Genomic DNA, 16,396 nt, shown 5'->3' on the forward strand with positions numbered 1-16,396 from the left:
AGCAGCCCATGCTTGTCCTCAGAGGCATCTATGCTTGTTGTAAGAGTTAACTAACAGGTGGTCAGGCTCGCTGACTTCGTTGATGCATGTCAATGTATCTCAGTTGCATGAGTTGATGCTCATTATATCAATCTCTTGATTGTCTGGTCCAGACTTGATTATTTACAGACGACCGTCTTTTAGCTGGAATATTACTGAGCGTGGCGTTAAAATAAACAAAATAAAAAGTTAAGCAGGTTGTGATTGTTTACGTTTTAAGGGAAACCACAAAGTAAATGTAGAAAATGAAGGTTGAAACTAGGATTGACCGAAGATCAGCATATCCTACCATGACAAAGGGATGCAACTCTTTACAGCACTTTCAGGTTCCCTATGCATGCTGCGTGACAGGAAGGACTCGGTACACACCTACACGTGCGACATGTAGAGTATGCCTCATTCCCTCTGTATCATTTGTGTGTATGTATGAAAACACCATGACTGACAAGTTATTAAGACTCCGTAAATATTGTGTCTAAAGAGGCAACTAATGGGATCGTGTGGTCAGACTGGCTGACTTGTTTGATGTTTGTTGTCGTATCAGATTTTATTGAAAAGATGCTTGTGCTGTTGATCACTGAATTTTCTGGTCCATACTCAGTTATTTACTGACCACCATCATACAACTGAAATAATCCCGACTGCAGTGTTGAACCAACCAACCAAACTGATTATTTCATCACAGGAGCTCACCTGGTTATATTCAGTACAACAACTGATCCTCACAGTAGCCTCTTACAAGAAGCACGGGTTGCTCGGATCTTCACGGGTTGCTCGGATCTTCATGGCTCAATAATTAGTAAACGGCCTTGACGACTTTATCACAAGAACAAACATCTGACATATTTCCAAGCTTTATTACTGCACCAAGTCTACATCTGACTTCTAGTCACAAGACATGTTACCATGGTTACAGCATGACGAATTGTTAAATACTCTGAGTAAGCGTCCCACAATATTGTTTAAGTCCTGTACATTCATGGCCATTCAAGACACAGTCCTCCACCAAAACCCACTGCAGACATGTTACCATGGACACGTCTTTCCAATGGGTGGTGGGATGGCAACAGTAAAGGATATGTTGAACCAGCTTGTGTTAGTCTCTACTGTTGGGATATAAAAAACTACATATCCAATTCTGTTGGTCAATAATATTAAATATTACACATCACCGGCTTCTCTTGCCATGCTAAATCCTGAAGAGACGATACACCGATGCATAGGTGGATCGCAAATTTCTACTTCTCAATACAAGTATCAATCACAATTGCACACAAAGTAAAAAGTATCGATTCTTATCTTAAATGTATTCTTTATTAAATGGTACACTAATTACTAGTGAAACTGAGTTGTGAAAATGTAAATATTTTCATCCATTAAACCAAACTTGACACTGCCAACTGTAAATCGATAGTGTGCCAGATATTGGGCCATCCTGTCTATGAAAAACATAGCTTACGCACCACAGAAAGAGCACATGCAAGTATCGTGATATGTGTCGGATCTAAGCAAGGTATCCTGATGTTTCGGATCGCACAGTTGGTGTATCTTCCCAAGGCTACTCTATACCACTGCACCCCTCATCTCATGGACACCCTTCACATGACCCAGTAAGAGACTTCATGATGCTTCACGAGACATGTTCAGCAAAATGTTCAAATATAGTAAGGCTATCTCCCATGAAAACATGTCTAACAGAAATACAATGTGCCAAACAGACTTCACCATGTCTAAACAATAAGCATACTTTGTACCCCAACAGTACAAGACCAGTCATGTTGGTGCAATATACCTGTATATCCACCAACCATGGCATTGAGCTGAGCTGTACTGTATAGTGTTCAAGTATACTACTCCAAAAAAGTTAAGGATCATCCGATTGTTTTGTATTACTATAGTTAATCTGTCATGCCAACTTTTATAGAGTAGTATATCACAAGGTGGGAAACTGCGCTACATTGTATTTCAACAGCTGTGCAGACAACCAGTTATATCTAATCCATGCCATCACAGCATCTACTCTGTACATCTTAACGTCAGTTTTCAATTGCTCAGGGGATGAAGTCTTGAGGTGACACTCATTTTTCAGTTATGGAATGACCAGATCCAAAAGCCCAAAACCAGAAAATTATTGTAAATATTTTATGTTGAACAAAATGAGAGGGTTCATGAATATTTTGGGGATATTTTACGGTTGTGTAGAATGAGCTCATAATTTCAGAAATATATCTACAAAAATATTTTTGATCCCGAACTTATTTTTTTTCCAAGCATATTTCCCTATTTTTACAAGAAACAGATGAATGAAGACAAGTACAAAATGGTTTAAAAAAATCATGTCCACTGCAACTAAACGAAGAAAAACATAATGAATAATTTGCACTTTAAAGACGGCAAATATCTTGAACTGGCTTACATCGATTTTTCTCTCATTTACCAACCAAAGACCCAAATAATTTAACGTAAAAATTTAGAAACACAAATATATTTTCATTTCTATTTTGACCTGGGGTAGGTCAATATTCACAGGCTTGTATAGAAGATTAACTCCATGACAATAAGCCTATGAAGTATTGAGGATCTATTTCAACCTACCCAAGAAAATGAATCTTAAGTTTCTGTAATCCATGAACCAACAAGCGTGCCCCAAGATTCCCATCACATCCCTGATGTAGGACTCCTATGTACACTATTCTCCAACACAAACTCTACCCTAGCATACATGTACCCCACATGTAATAAGTTACCGCATCCATTTCTAACTCTACTTAACAACAAAACGTCCAGGACAAGAATGAGATCACACCAGCTGAAACAGCTTTGTTCATGATTCACAAACTATATACCACTCAAAAGAAGTTAAAGAGCACCCAATGACAGATTGACATGAAAGAATCTGGTATTCTTTAATTTCATTTGAGTAGTATAGTTGACAATACTTTGTTGTATACGTATCATGCTTATCATTAAGCATGATACATACCTGATACTGCAGTGTATCCACACAGATGAAAATATAAAGTAGTTTGCAGGTTGTAAATAAATAGTAATAGACATGTGACAACTAAAATATATGAATATAGTGTTCACATTATGAGGGGCTGAAAATTTCTGGGAAGTGGGGGGGTGGGGTGTTTTTTTTTAAAAAAAAAAAAAAAAAAAAAAATAAAATTATTTCCTGGATGTGAATAAATGGGAAATGGAAAGAAAATAGGTCTGCTCCTCCTTCCAAAGGCAAAAATTGTATGTCCTGAAGCAGTAAGGATAAAAAAATCTATTCAGTTTTTGGAAAAACAACAACACCAGCCCTGCCCCAAGTATTAAATAGTCCGTTCCAAAGGGTTCTCCCCTCTCACCATGATAAGTGCTTGATCAACCCTGAAACTGATTGTGGGTAGTTTCAGCACATGTATTGGCCTTCATTGTCAACATATTCATTGTGGTCATCTGTGAATGAATGGACATTGGTCTGGAATGAAATCTGGTCCCTTGGAAGCGCTCATTAAATCTCCAACAGCATCACTGCCAACTGGAATGGACAAGGAGCGCCTCATCAAACTCAAATGCCTGCCAATGGCACTTGTTACGTCCAGCATCGTCTTTAAGACAGATGATAGGAATGCCAGACATCAGATCCATGACAGCGTGATGCTTTCACGTCAAGGGATTTCATAATAAGCAGTGTTGAAGTCTCAACTTGCGTAGGGTGTGGTACACACTCATGGCTATTTAGACATGTTGAATTACCACAAAGAAAGAAAGCTTGTCAATACAGTACACCAAGAAAATAATTAAAAAATATTGGCTATGTATATCAATGTACGATTTTTTTTTCTCCAAAATACTGAATCCAATAGAGGTGGGTGCGCATTATACATGTGTGCGCATTATAATCAAGAAAATATGGTAGTGACAATGGCGGAAGCAGGATCTAAGATCTGATTTTAAAGAGATTGATACAGTGAGACCTCATTAACTTATTATCTTTTAAGTATTTCTTGTATTGTTCATGGCAATCAACAATGTATCAGCTATATCAAGTGGCCTTTATTATCCCATACTTGAAGTATATATGAAATATGAAATGATGACACCCTGAATGATTATACTGAGGACTTAAATCATCTTCCTGAGGCAAGGGAGTTATAACTATAAAAGTCCAGTTTCCACCCTTGCCGAACTAGGCTGGAATGATGGAGTTAGACTCGTTAGTCCAGCCCAAATCTATGTGTAGTCCAATCAAAATCGCATAACAAAATCAACACTCGGTTTGAAAACTGCAGATTTCGGTCGACTGCAAGATTTGCATGTGTACCTTCAACTTAGCATCAAATGATATTTCCAAATTTTTTCATGTTTTTAATGAAGGTGCTCATGTAATTTGATGCACTTTGCGAAGTAAGACCCAATATATATATGACAATATCCATATTGATTACCCATACTTTCATCTTCAATGGGCCGCCATTTTGTTTGAAGCAAATGCAAGTGATATGAGAGGTGGAATCTGATTGGTCAGTAGGAGGGACACAGAAGGGACATAACTCGTAATAGCCATTGGTGACGCAACAATCGAAGCCAAATATTCCGTCCCAGTTCGGAAAGGGTGGAAACTGGACTTTTACAGTGGATTAACTCCCTTGCCTCGAGAAGATGACTTAAAGATAGCCTGATGTCAGTGTATATGTTTGAAATAGAGACATGTTTAAAGTATTGCTCAGGCGTGAATGCAAGAAAAAGAACCAACAAAAACATAATGGAAGATCAGAGAAGCAAAAGGCAAAAATATAACAAAACAAAATGCTGTTAATATATATAAATAAATAGAATCCATATGTGTGGACTTTAGCAATGTTGAAACATCTCCCCGTAACACAAAACCTCAACAATTCCCGCGAAACAAATCATTTGACACGTTCATATGTGGTTAAAACACTGACGCTAACTAACAAATACCATATTCCTTATTATCAAATGTCTACTGACATAAGTGCCATAAATGTCATTCTATAGTCCATGAACAAACAATCATATTGTTCAGTGCGTGAAATGGTCATTTTCACCCAAACCATTTTCACTGACGAACGTTAATATTTTGTAATCTAAAGTTGAGTAAATGAAGTTACCACATTCGCACTAATAATCTTCCCAGTCACTAATAATATTGACAAAAAGCGGCACTTATACAATGGGGTGTTCAATATGGCAAATATGGTACGTGTATTTAAATCTTTGTTCATAATATTTGCTCACTGGACCCAAGAAGAAATGAGATCCCTCCACATGGACATATCATTCAGGGTTCCTCCATACACACAATCAGGTGATCGGTATCAACAGTCATACTACTTTCTCTACAACATGTTTCAATGATGGTCAGGATGACCACAGCTTCACTGGGTTTCATTCATCCCTTCGGGCATGATGTAGGAGATGTCGTCCCAAGGATGGCGGTACAGTCCCTGCTTCAGCCGCTTCTGATCCAGGTAATGGCCGATGAAGCCCATGCTTCGCCCCAGGACAAACAGGGCGTTGAGGGCACCGATTTCTACGTATTCCTGGGACTCCTCCCTGCGAAGTGACGTCAGATATGTTATACTTCATACTCAGTGTTATCAAGCATGTGAATGGAGCGTCAATCTCACATCGTTTTCAGCAATATTATTACAATAGCAAATGAAAAAAAAAAAATCGGTTCTCCGGCAAAAAATCCTAATCAGAGCTCCAGATAAGCTGCGTATCTGCGTAAAATACACATCAGAAATGCAGAAATACGCAGTAAAATAATATCCAAGCGTATCAAATACGCAACGAACATTAAAGATACGCTACAAAAATAAAACTTGTGCGCATCATCAAAATATTGTGAAGTAACCCATTGTATTCGATTGGCAAATCAGCAACTTATTTTGAAATCATAAACGGGCATTCCGTTAACCTTGCCAAACTTCACGATGACAGTTACCTCATGCTCATTTGCCATCACACTTTCTTGTGGAAGTATCATGGTATTTTTGAGTCCTATAAAGCTCTCGAAATCACACGACACCAGTTTGCAGGGACTAGATGAATAGTGTTTTTAAATATTTAACTTAAATAACCACATGTGTAAAAACTAGTGGGTAACAGAAATTGAATACCCAGATAGAATAACTGATACCCAGTGATTTTAAAATGCATGGGTAAAATACCTTACACTTACAGCTTATCTGGAACTCTGCTAATACTAAAAACAATGTGATCCAATATAGTACACAGTTACTTCCCTTTACATGCACACTGACATACAGAAGTTAGTCCTGTTATTACACTATCTGGCTATAAAAGTGTTCATTGTGTATCTGGACTTGTGTTTGTAATCCATTACATTACTTTTAACCAAGATTTCATTCAATTGGGTTTACATTAATTTTGGCGAAATCTTGTTCGAACTGTCGACGAATCACACGAACTCACCATGAACACGCCTTGAAATAAACAATAGTCGCTACAGATACAAAGTCATCAGGCTTCCTATCACTCTATTTACATTTCTTTTCATTGGCCATGATATTAAATATTTTTAAATCACCCACTGATTGGGGAGAAAATGTGTGAAGAGCTGATTGCTATTTCCGGCTTATTTTAAGAGTAGTACACATTCATGGACACATGCATACAGTCACATCCATGAACAATGTCACACATTTATGTACAAAGTCGGATGTAGTGTTACACATTCATGGACACATGCATACAGTCACATCCATGAACAATGTCACACATTCATGGACACATGCATACAGTTACATCCATGAACAATGTCACACATTCATGTCCACATGCATACAGTCACATCCATGAACAATGTCACACATTCATGGACACATGCATACAGTTACATTCATGAACAATGTCACACATTCATGAACAATGTCACACATTCATGGACACATGCATACAGTCACATCCATGAACAATGTCACACATTCATGAACAACGTCACACATTCACATCCATGAACAATGTCACACATTCATGTACACACGCACACAGTCACATCCATGAACAATCTCACACATACATGAACAAAGCTATACATTCACACATTCAGGTACAGTGTTTCCATGGTTACACAGTGATGGACAGTACCCACCTTGTGAAGCAGCCACAGGTTCGCAACAGGTCGACGAAGGAGACCCCGATGAAGCCATCAACATTCAGAATCAGATTAGGTTTCTGGAAAGTAGTACAACTGTTGAAGTAGGATTGAAATCATAACCATTTCACAGCTGTATGAAAGTCTCCCACAAAAAAATTATGATCAATAGCTGATAGAGTTAACCCTTCTACAACATGCATGAGGTACAAATTCCATCTCATCATTATTTAGTCATTGAGAGGGTTGGATCGAACGCCACTTTGAACCAAATATCGGTTATATCACAGCATATCAGCTTAATCATGTTAATGTGGGAGAAAGCTCAAAATGATGCAGGTCTTAGACGTTTAATTGATTGAAACCAACAAGCATGGGTATTGTGCTGACACACCTAGAAAAATACCCTTGGCAAATTGGAATTTAAACGTTTTACGGCAAGAAAGGGTTGACTGAAGTAGCTCGAAGGATAGTTTTTGCTTCCTTGTATACATGTAACAGGCTCACAGTAACCAGTATCACTCCTACCTTGGATGTGGTTATTTTTTCCACCTCGAGGGCGTAGTTCAGGAGCGGCGAGGCGGGGAAGTTCTTCTGGACGTATTCCTTCAGGATGACCACTCTCATATCAGGGTTGTTCAGCTACAACAGACAGCAATTGTTCAGCTACAGTTATGTTCATCAGACATAGCTTCACAATGCACACAGCGACTCACTGCCAACAATAACATCTTTGGGAACACGTATGGAGATATATAGAGAATCTCACCCGAGTGTCTTTTGATATCAAATACATCAACACGAGTTGATAAAAGTGGAAAAATTCCGAGGCTTGCCAAGGATTTATGCCACTTTTATCAATGAGTGTTGATATATTTGATATCAAAAGACACGAGGGTGAGATTTTATTTATCATCCAACATCATTCTTCCAACTTTTTCAATTTGTAGACAGCAATTAGCAGTGTCTTCAGTGTAAAATGTACTGCTAACAGCTTCAGTTGCGGAGCCATTAGTGATGTCACTTGATTGTGACGTCATGGTAACCAGTGACATCACAACGGTCATCCAAGCGATATCTCCTGTGGGAGCCAGTTTTGGATGATAAATTTAAAGTACATACAGTACATGCTGGGTCAAACTTATTTCTTGACCCTTCATCAGGTGAATACTGAGTAGGATTTATATACTACTAAAAAGATATAAAAGATCATTCTGTTTTTTTCATATGACAATAGTTAATCTATCATGGCATTATAGAATAACTGTAGTCATGAAAAAAATCAGATTTTCTTTAGCTTCTTTTGAGGAGAATATATACATGTTGATATGTTAACACACCGTAGGATTAATGTACAAACATGGCAATATAACAAGGAAGTTAATGGGACTTGCAGTAGATCATACGCTTTAACAGAACCATAATATCTACTGACACAAATATGTAAAATATGTACAGTAAATACGGGCAAATTTGAGCCCTTCATAGCTTTGTTTATTTGTTTGTTTCCTGTTTTACGCCGTACTCAGCAATATTTGAGCTGTATGAAGCCGTTCTGTAAATAACCGAGTCTGGACCAGACAATCCAGTGATTGACATCATGTGCATCGATCCACACAAATGGGATACGATGACATGCATCAACCATGTCAGCAAGCCCGACCACCCAATCACGTTAGTCGCCTCTTACGACAAGCATGGGCTGCTGAAGACCTATTCTACCCTGGATCTTCCTTCACAGACCTGATAGTGATAACACACTTACACCTCTGTTTACAGGGTCATTAAACGTCAATGAATTGAATACTTTCAGACAGTCATCACGGGACAAAATGTTTGAAGAACTAAAACAGCAGGATGGGACCTAGTGAGTGAGTGAGTATGGTTTTACGCCGCTTTTAGCAATATTCCAGCAATATCACGGCGGGGGACACCAGAAATGGGCTTCACACATTGTACCCATGTCGGGAATCGAACCCGGGTCTTCGGCGTGACGAGCCAACGCTTTAACCACTAGGCTACCCGACCGCCCCTAGATGGGACCTAGAGTTCTGTTCCCAAGATCCACGACCATGTACTGACCGACTTGACCCTGTGACCTATCCCCATGATCAGCTGACCCTTCTTCCTCATGTCGTTGACGAAGTCCATGGGAATCAGACCCGTGTCGTACGCATCGCTGAACTGCCTGGCTGCAGCGTCCAGAGCGCCACCGAATCTGTCTCCCTGGAAAATACATAAATATTTGGTAGTTGTAAATTTTACAATAAATTGTACATTTATATACTCATTTTATCTCACACTATGCATTTATCCAATGATTGGAAGGTGGGTGAAAATCCCCAGCCTATAAAGGCAACGACCGTAGGATATACACGAGGAAGCTGGAGCTAAACAGTGATACAGAACAATATTAAGTAACGCCTTCTTGTGTACATAAGACAAAACTTGTGAATGGCAAGTGATGCTAGGTGTGTTTGGGTGAATTGTTTTTTAGAAGCTGGAAACCTTTGTTTGGGTACATTTCTTTGTTTGGGTACATTTCCACTTAGGATTGAAAGAAGAACGAGAAATAAAGAGTGTGAGATAGGACAAGTTTAAAAGTGAGTGAGTGAGTGAGTGAGTGAGTGAGTGAGAGAGAGTGAGTGAGTGAGTAGCAGATAGCACTATTCCAGCTGTAAATTGGTGGCTTGTAAATACTGTAATCTAGAGTCAAACCGGATCGGGCAAATTAGGGACGAAGCATAAGTAAGGTGCACCCAATAAGTCATCATGCAAACAAGTGGTTCTAACCTCCTTGTAACTGGAAAAACACACTGGGCCTCAGTCACCAAGCCAACTCTGATTCTGTCATACGTCAGTGTGTACGAAGGCAACAACACCATAGGTAACTGAGTAAGGGAATGCTGTTTAATGCTGCAGTCAGCAATATTCCAGCTGTATGACGGTGGCCCAGCAATAATCAAGTGACTGACTTTGTGAACAATGATCCACATCGTTTGGGTACGATTACACACTATTAACCACTTCAGATGTCCGACTACCCGATCCATTTGGTTGACTCTAATGGCCATTACAAGTTGAACTATTCTAACCTGGAATCCCATTAGATAATTAAAGTACAATTTCGTGGTGTGGTGTGGTGTGGTTTGGTGTGGTGTGGTGTGGTGTGGTGTGGTGTGGTGTGGTGTGATGTGGTGTGGTGTGGTGTGGTGTGGTGTGGTGTGGTGTGGTGTGGTGTGGAGTGGAGTCCGGACTGATGCCAATTTTACAGGATAGTCCACTGAGATACCATGTCACAGTTTAACATGAATACCCCACTCAGACACAGCATACAAACTCCAAGCCAACCCTTCCTTGTTTTAGCCCCTTAATGACAAGCGCCAGACAGGGTAACAACAAGTTCCATCTTTTAATGCCTTTAGCTATGACACGGCCGGGGATCAAACCCCGGACGTTTCATTCTCCAGGCGGACGCTCTACCACGAGACCAAGGAGGCAGTCTCCGGGCGGACGCTCAACCCCGAGACCACGGAGGCGGTCTTTACTACGATGAAGCCAGTAGATACCAGCCTATGAATGTACGTACAATGGTGAGCAGGCCGGATGTGAGAGATGAGATGAGATCTTTCCCCGCTCGGGCACACACGATCGTGTTGTGAGCTCCGGACACAGCCGGGCCGTGGTCGGCAGTCACCATCAGACACATCTCAATAAACTTGGTGGCATATTTTGGCAATCTGGAAATGACAAGAAAATTAATTCATCATGGGCGTCCTGAAAACAATTGCCATGTCCATTTCCTATTTCAATATTAGATCCGAAACATTGGTAAAATATTTGCTGACGTTCCAGATCCATCTTACCTCCTTGGAAACCACAGATTGACAATAGGCCTAGTCCTTGACATATCCACACTGTCAATGGTCACCCTGTCCAAATGACAACAGACTACCCTGACACCCCCACATGACAATGGCCTACCCCGACACCCCAATATGACAACAGACCACCCTGACACCCCCACATGACAATGGACTACCCTGACACCCCCACATGGCAATGGACTACCCTGACTCTCCAACAGGCAACTGACTACCTTGACACCCCACATGACAATGTACTACCCTGAAACCCCAGCAGACAATGCACTACCCTGACACCCCAGCAGACAATGCACCTACCTCCTCTGGAACCAGAGTAGACTGAGCACTCCCCCGATGCCCATGTCCTCCTTGAAGATGTCGGTGATGGGGATGCCAGCGTACAGCAGCTCATGGCCTCGCTCATCACAGATACTGGTCATGAAGGAGGCAGGCTTCCGGATCAGGCCAAGTTCCTGGAGGACAAATAACCGCTTCAGTTGAAATCAGTCAGGAAAGTGTCCAAGGTCATTGCCCCTTCTTTTGAGTCTGCCAGACGTGATATTGCGTTTAATTCTGTCAGTGCACATCACTGCACAAGTGCCTTCCTTTAATAGCCACTGGTCAATGATCAAAGAGTTAACTTTCAACAGTTCCATCAACATATGTTAAGGTGGGTAGAGGGAAACAGAACTGACACCCACATCTCAGACATGACCTATGTATCCATCCCAAATTTTTAAAGAGACATACATGACCCACACCCGTCCTCCCCTGGGGAGACAAGCAGAACTGACACCCACCCACCCCGGGGGAGACAAGCAGAACTGACACCCACCCATCCACCCCTGGGGAGATCAGCAGAACTGACACCCACCCACCCCTGGGGAGACAAGCAGAACTGACATCCACCCACCCCTGGGGAGACAAGCAGAACTGACATCCACCCACCCCTGGGGAGACAAGCAGAACTGACATCCACCCACCCCTCGGGAGACAAGCAGAACTGACACCCACCCACCCCTTGGGAGACAGACAGAACTGACACCCACCCACCCACCCCTGGGGAGACAAACAGAACTGACACCCACCCACCCCTTGGGAGACAGACAGAACTGACACACACCCACCCACCCCTGGGGAGACAAACAGAACTGACACCCACCCGGCATGGTGTCAGACAAGACCTGTGTATCCATCCCCAAGGAGACAGACATGACCAACACCCACCCACCCCTACTCACCCTGGCCCAGTTGTAGTCCATGGGTACTGTGGGTGGGGCTTCCTCTGGCTGGGGCACAATGGCGCCCTCCTCCACCAGTTTCTCATACACCTCTCTGCAAACAACAAATACTTCATTCTCGGTACAAGTTACAGTTCAATGTATTGTATACTAGGGCTGGGACAGGTAACTTGGGTACTTGGGTCGTGTGTGTCCGAGTAGGACCTGGGTACCCACAGTACTCCCCAGACACAGGGCTAGTCACATGATATGAGTATATTGCTTAATGACACAAAATCACTATAGCTCCATGGTTACACTACAAGTCACTAATGTTTACTTTTCTTTCCGAGTATGCATGCATTACTTCTGACTTTCACATGTTTGAATACAGGTTAAAGTTCAGTCAACTTCAGTGTGTGCATGGCCAGATCGTTTTACAGTGTACCAAAATACGTTTTTTCAGGGCTATGGTCAAACTACCACCAATCGGACATTTTGTACCTATCTCGTGAGACCTACAGCGGGTACCCGGGTAGGGTCAGGTAATAGGGATGTGAGTACCCTGGTAGTAAATCTGGACTGGTCCCAGGCCTACACATTTTTATGAACATGTAGCTTTGCTTTGGGGAAATAAATATAATGCTTCCTCTTTACTTTTCATATTTTTGGGGTCAGTAGATTGCTGAGCAATAAATGTTTCAAAAAAGAATAGAAAACTAAAGAAAATTCTTATTCTAGGAATAAGCAACAAATGTGCAACATCATCATTCATACGACTTTAATCAATCTTAAATCATTTCTTACCGAATGAGAGTTCCGAGTTCATCAAAGCTTTTGGGTACACTAGCTCCAACCTCTTTCAGAGCCTTGTTCTTGGCCTCTGCTGTCTCAGACTCTGCATTTGCACATGCCCCTGCATGGCCAAACTGAACCTGCAATGCACCAACACGGGAACGTACAGAGTCTACACCAACAGGGGAACGTACAGAGTTAAACACCAACAGGGGAATGTACAGAGTCTACACCAACAGGGGGACGTACAGAGTCTACCCCAACAGGGGGACGTACAGAGTCTACACCAACAGGGGGACGTACAGAGTCTACACCAACAGGGGAACGTACAGAGTCTACACCAACAGGGGAACGTATAGAGTCTACACCAACAGGGGAACGTACAGAGTCTACACCAACAGGGGAACGTACATAGTCTACACCAACAGGGGAACGTACATAGTCTACACCAACAGGGGGACGTACAGAGTCTACACCAACAGGGGAACGTACAGAGTCTACACCAACAGGGGGATGTACAGTCTACACCAACAGGGGAACATACAGTCAACACCAACAGGGGGATGTACAGAGTCTACACCAACAGGGGAACGTACAGAGTCTACACCAACAGGGGAACATACAGAGTCTACACCAACAGGGGAACGTACAGTCTACACCAACAGGGGAACATACAGTCTACACCAACAGGGGAACGTACAGTCTACACCAACAGGGGAACGTACAGTCTACACCAACAGGGGGATGTACAGAGTCTACACCAACAGGGGGATGTACAGAGTCTACACCAACAGGGGGATGTACAGAGTCTACACCAACAGGGGGATGTACAGAGTCTACACCAACAGGGGGACGTACAGTCTACACCAACAGGGGAATGTACAGAGTCTACACCAACAGGGGAACGTACAGAGTCTACACCAACAGGGGAACGTACAGTCTACACCAACAGGGGGACGTACAGTCCACACCAACAGGGGAACATACAGAGTCTACACCAACAGGGGGATGTACAGAGTCTACACCAACAGGGGAACATACAGAGTCCACACCAACAGGGGAACGTACAGTCTACACCAACAGGGGAACGTACAGTCTACACCAACAGGGGGATGTACAGTCTACACCAACAGGGGAACGTACAGTCTACACCAACAGGGGGATGTACAGAGTCTACACCAACAGGGGAACGTACAGTCTACACCAACAGGGGAACGTACAGAGTCTACACCAACAGGGGGATGTACAGAGTCTACACCAACAGGGGGATGTACAGAGTCTACACCAACAGGGGGATGTACAGAGTCTACACCAACAGGGGAACGTACAGAGTCTACACCAACAGGGGAACGTACAGTCTACACCAACAGGGGAACGTACAGAGTCTACACCAACAGGGGGATGTACAGAGTCTACACCAACAGGGGGATGTACAGAGTCTACACCAACAGGGGGATGTACAGAGTCTACACCAACAGGGGGATGTACAGTCTACACCAACAGGGGAATGTACAGTCTACACCAACAGGGGAACGTACATAGTCTACACCAACACGGGAACGTACAGAGTCTACACCAACAGGGGAATGTACAGAGTCTACACCAACAGGGGAATGTACAGAGTCTACACCAACAGGGGGATGTACAGTCTACACCAACAGGGGAATGTACAGTCTACACCAACAGGGGAACGTACATAGTCTACACCAACACGGGAACGTACAGAGTCTACACCAACAGGGGAATGTACAGAGTCTACACCAACAGGGGAACGTACAGTCTACACCAACAGGGGAACGTACAGAGTCTACACCAACAGGGGGATGTACAGAGTCTACACCAACAGGGGGATGTACAGAGTCTACACCAACAGGGGGATGTACAGAGTCTACACCAACAGGGGAACGTACAGTCTACACCAACAGGGGAACGTACAGAGTCTACACCAACAGGGGAACGTACAGAGTCTACACCAACAGGGGGATGTACAGTCTACACCAACAGGGGGATGTACAGTCTACACCAACAGGGGAATGTACAGAGTCTACACCAACAGGGGAATGTACAGAGTCTACACCAACAGGGGAACATACAGAGTCCACACCAACAGGGGGACGTACAGTCTACACCAACAGGGGGATGTACAGTCTACACCAACAGGGGGATGTACAGTCTACACCAACAGGGGGATGTACAGTCAACACCAACAGGGGGATGTACAGTCTACACCAACAGGGGGACTTACAGTCTACACCAACAGGGGGATGTACAGTCAACACCAACAGGGGGACTTACAGTCTACACCAACAGGGGGATGTACAGTCAACACCAACAGGGGGACTTACAGTCTACACCAACAGGGGGACTTACAGTCAACACCAACAGGGGGATGTACAGTCTACACCAACAGGGGGACTTACAGTCTACACCAACAGGGGGATGTACAGTCAACACCAACAGGGGGACTTACAGTCTACACCAACAGGGGGATGTACAGTCAACACCAACAGGGGGACTTACAGTCTACACCAACAGGGGGATGTACAGTCTACACCAACAGGGGGACTTACAGTCTACACCAACAGGGGGATGTACAGTCAACACCAACAGGGGAACGTACAGAGTCTACACCAACAGGGGGATGTACAGTCTACACCAACAGGGGGACGTACAGAGTCTACACCAACAGGGGAACGTACAGAGTCTACACCAACAGGGGAACGTACAGAGTCTACACCAACAGGGGGATGTACAGTCTACACCAACAGGGGGACGTACAGAGTCTACACCAACAGGGGAACGTACAGAGTCTACACCAACAGGGGAACGTACAGAGTCTACACCAACAGGGGGATGTACAGTCTACACCAACAGGGGGATGTACAGTCTACACCAACAGGGGAACGTACAGTCAACACCAACAGGGGGATGTACAGTCTACACCAACAGGGGGATGTACAGTCTACACCAACAGGGGAACGTACAGTCAACACCAACAGGGGGATGTACAGTCTACACCAACAGGGGGACTTACAGTCTACACCAACAGGGGGATGTACAGTCAACACCAACAGGGGGACTTACAGTCTACACCAACAGGGGGACGTACAGAGTCTACACCAACAGGGGAACGTACAGAGTCTACACCAACAGGGGGATGTACAGTCTACACCAACAGGGGGACGTACAGAGTCTACACCAACAGGGGAACGTACAGAGTCTACACCAACAGGGGAACGTACAGAGTCTACACCAACAGGGGGATGTACAGTCTACACCAACAGGGGGACGTACAGAGTCTACACCAACAGGGGGATGTACAGTCTACACCAACAGGG

General features: G+C 43.3%; 1 protein-coding gene across 1 annotated transcript in view; it reads right to left on the reverse strand.

Annotated features, from left to right (window-relative positions):
* Positions 1-1,004: 1,004 nt before the first annotated feature.
* Positions 1,005-16,396, reverse strand: part of LOC139470248 (ATP-citrate synthase-like) — a 66,380-nt gene continuing 50,988 nt past the window's right edge. The window contains exons 23-30 of the mRNA XM_071252583.1: positions 13,071-13,198; positions 12,285-12,378; positions 11,362-11,516; positions 10,767-10,917; positions 9,260-9,403; positions 7,706-7,819; positions 7,175-7,257; positions 1,005-5,610 (exon numbers count right to left, since the gene is read on the reverse strand). Of these exons, the coding sequence (XP_071108684.1) occupies positions 5,433-5,610; positions 7,175-7,257; positions 7,706-7,819; positions 9,260-9,403; positions 10,767-10,917; positions 11,362-11,516; positions 12,285-12,378; positions 13,071-13,198 (1,047 nt within the window). The 3' untranslated portion in view covers positions 1,005-5,432. The remainder of the gene's footprint in view (positions 5,611-7,174; positions 7,258-7,705; positions 7,820-9,259; positions 9,404-10,766; positions 10,918-11,361; positions 11,517-12,284; positions 12,379-13,070; positions 13,199-16,396) is intronic.

This window comes from Haliotis cracherodii, unplaced genomic scaffold (genome assembly GCF_022045235.1).
Source record: "Haliotis cracherodii isolate W230 unplaced genomic scaffold, xgHalCrac1.p SCAF_20, whole genome shotgun sequence".
NCBI classification, from domain to species: domain Eukaryota; kingdom Metazoa; phylum Mollusca; class Gastropoda; order Lepetellida; family Haliotidae; genus Haliotis; species Haliotis cracherodii.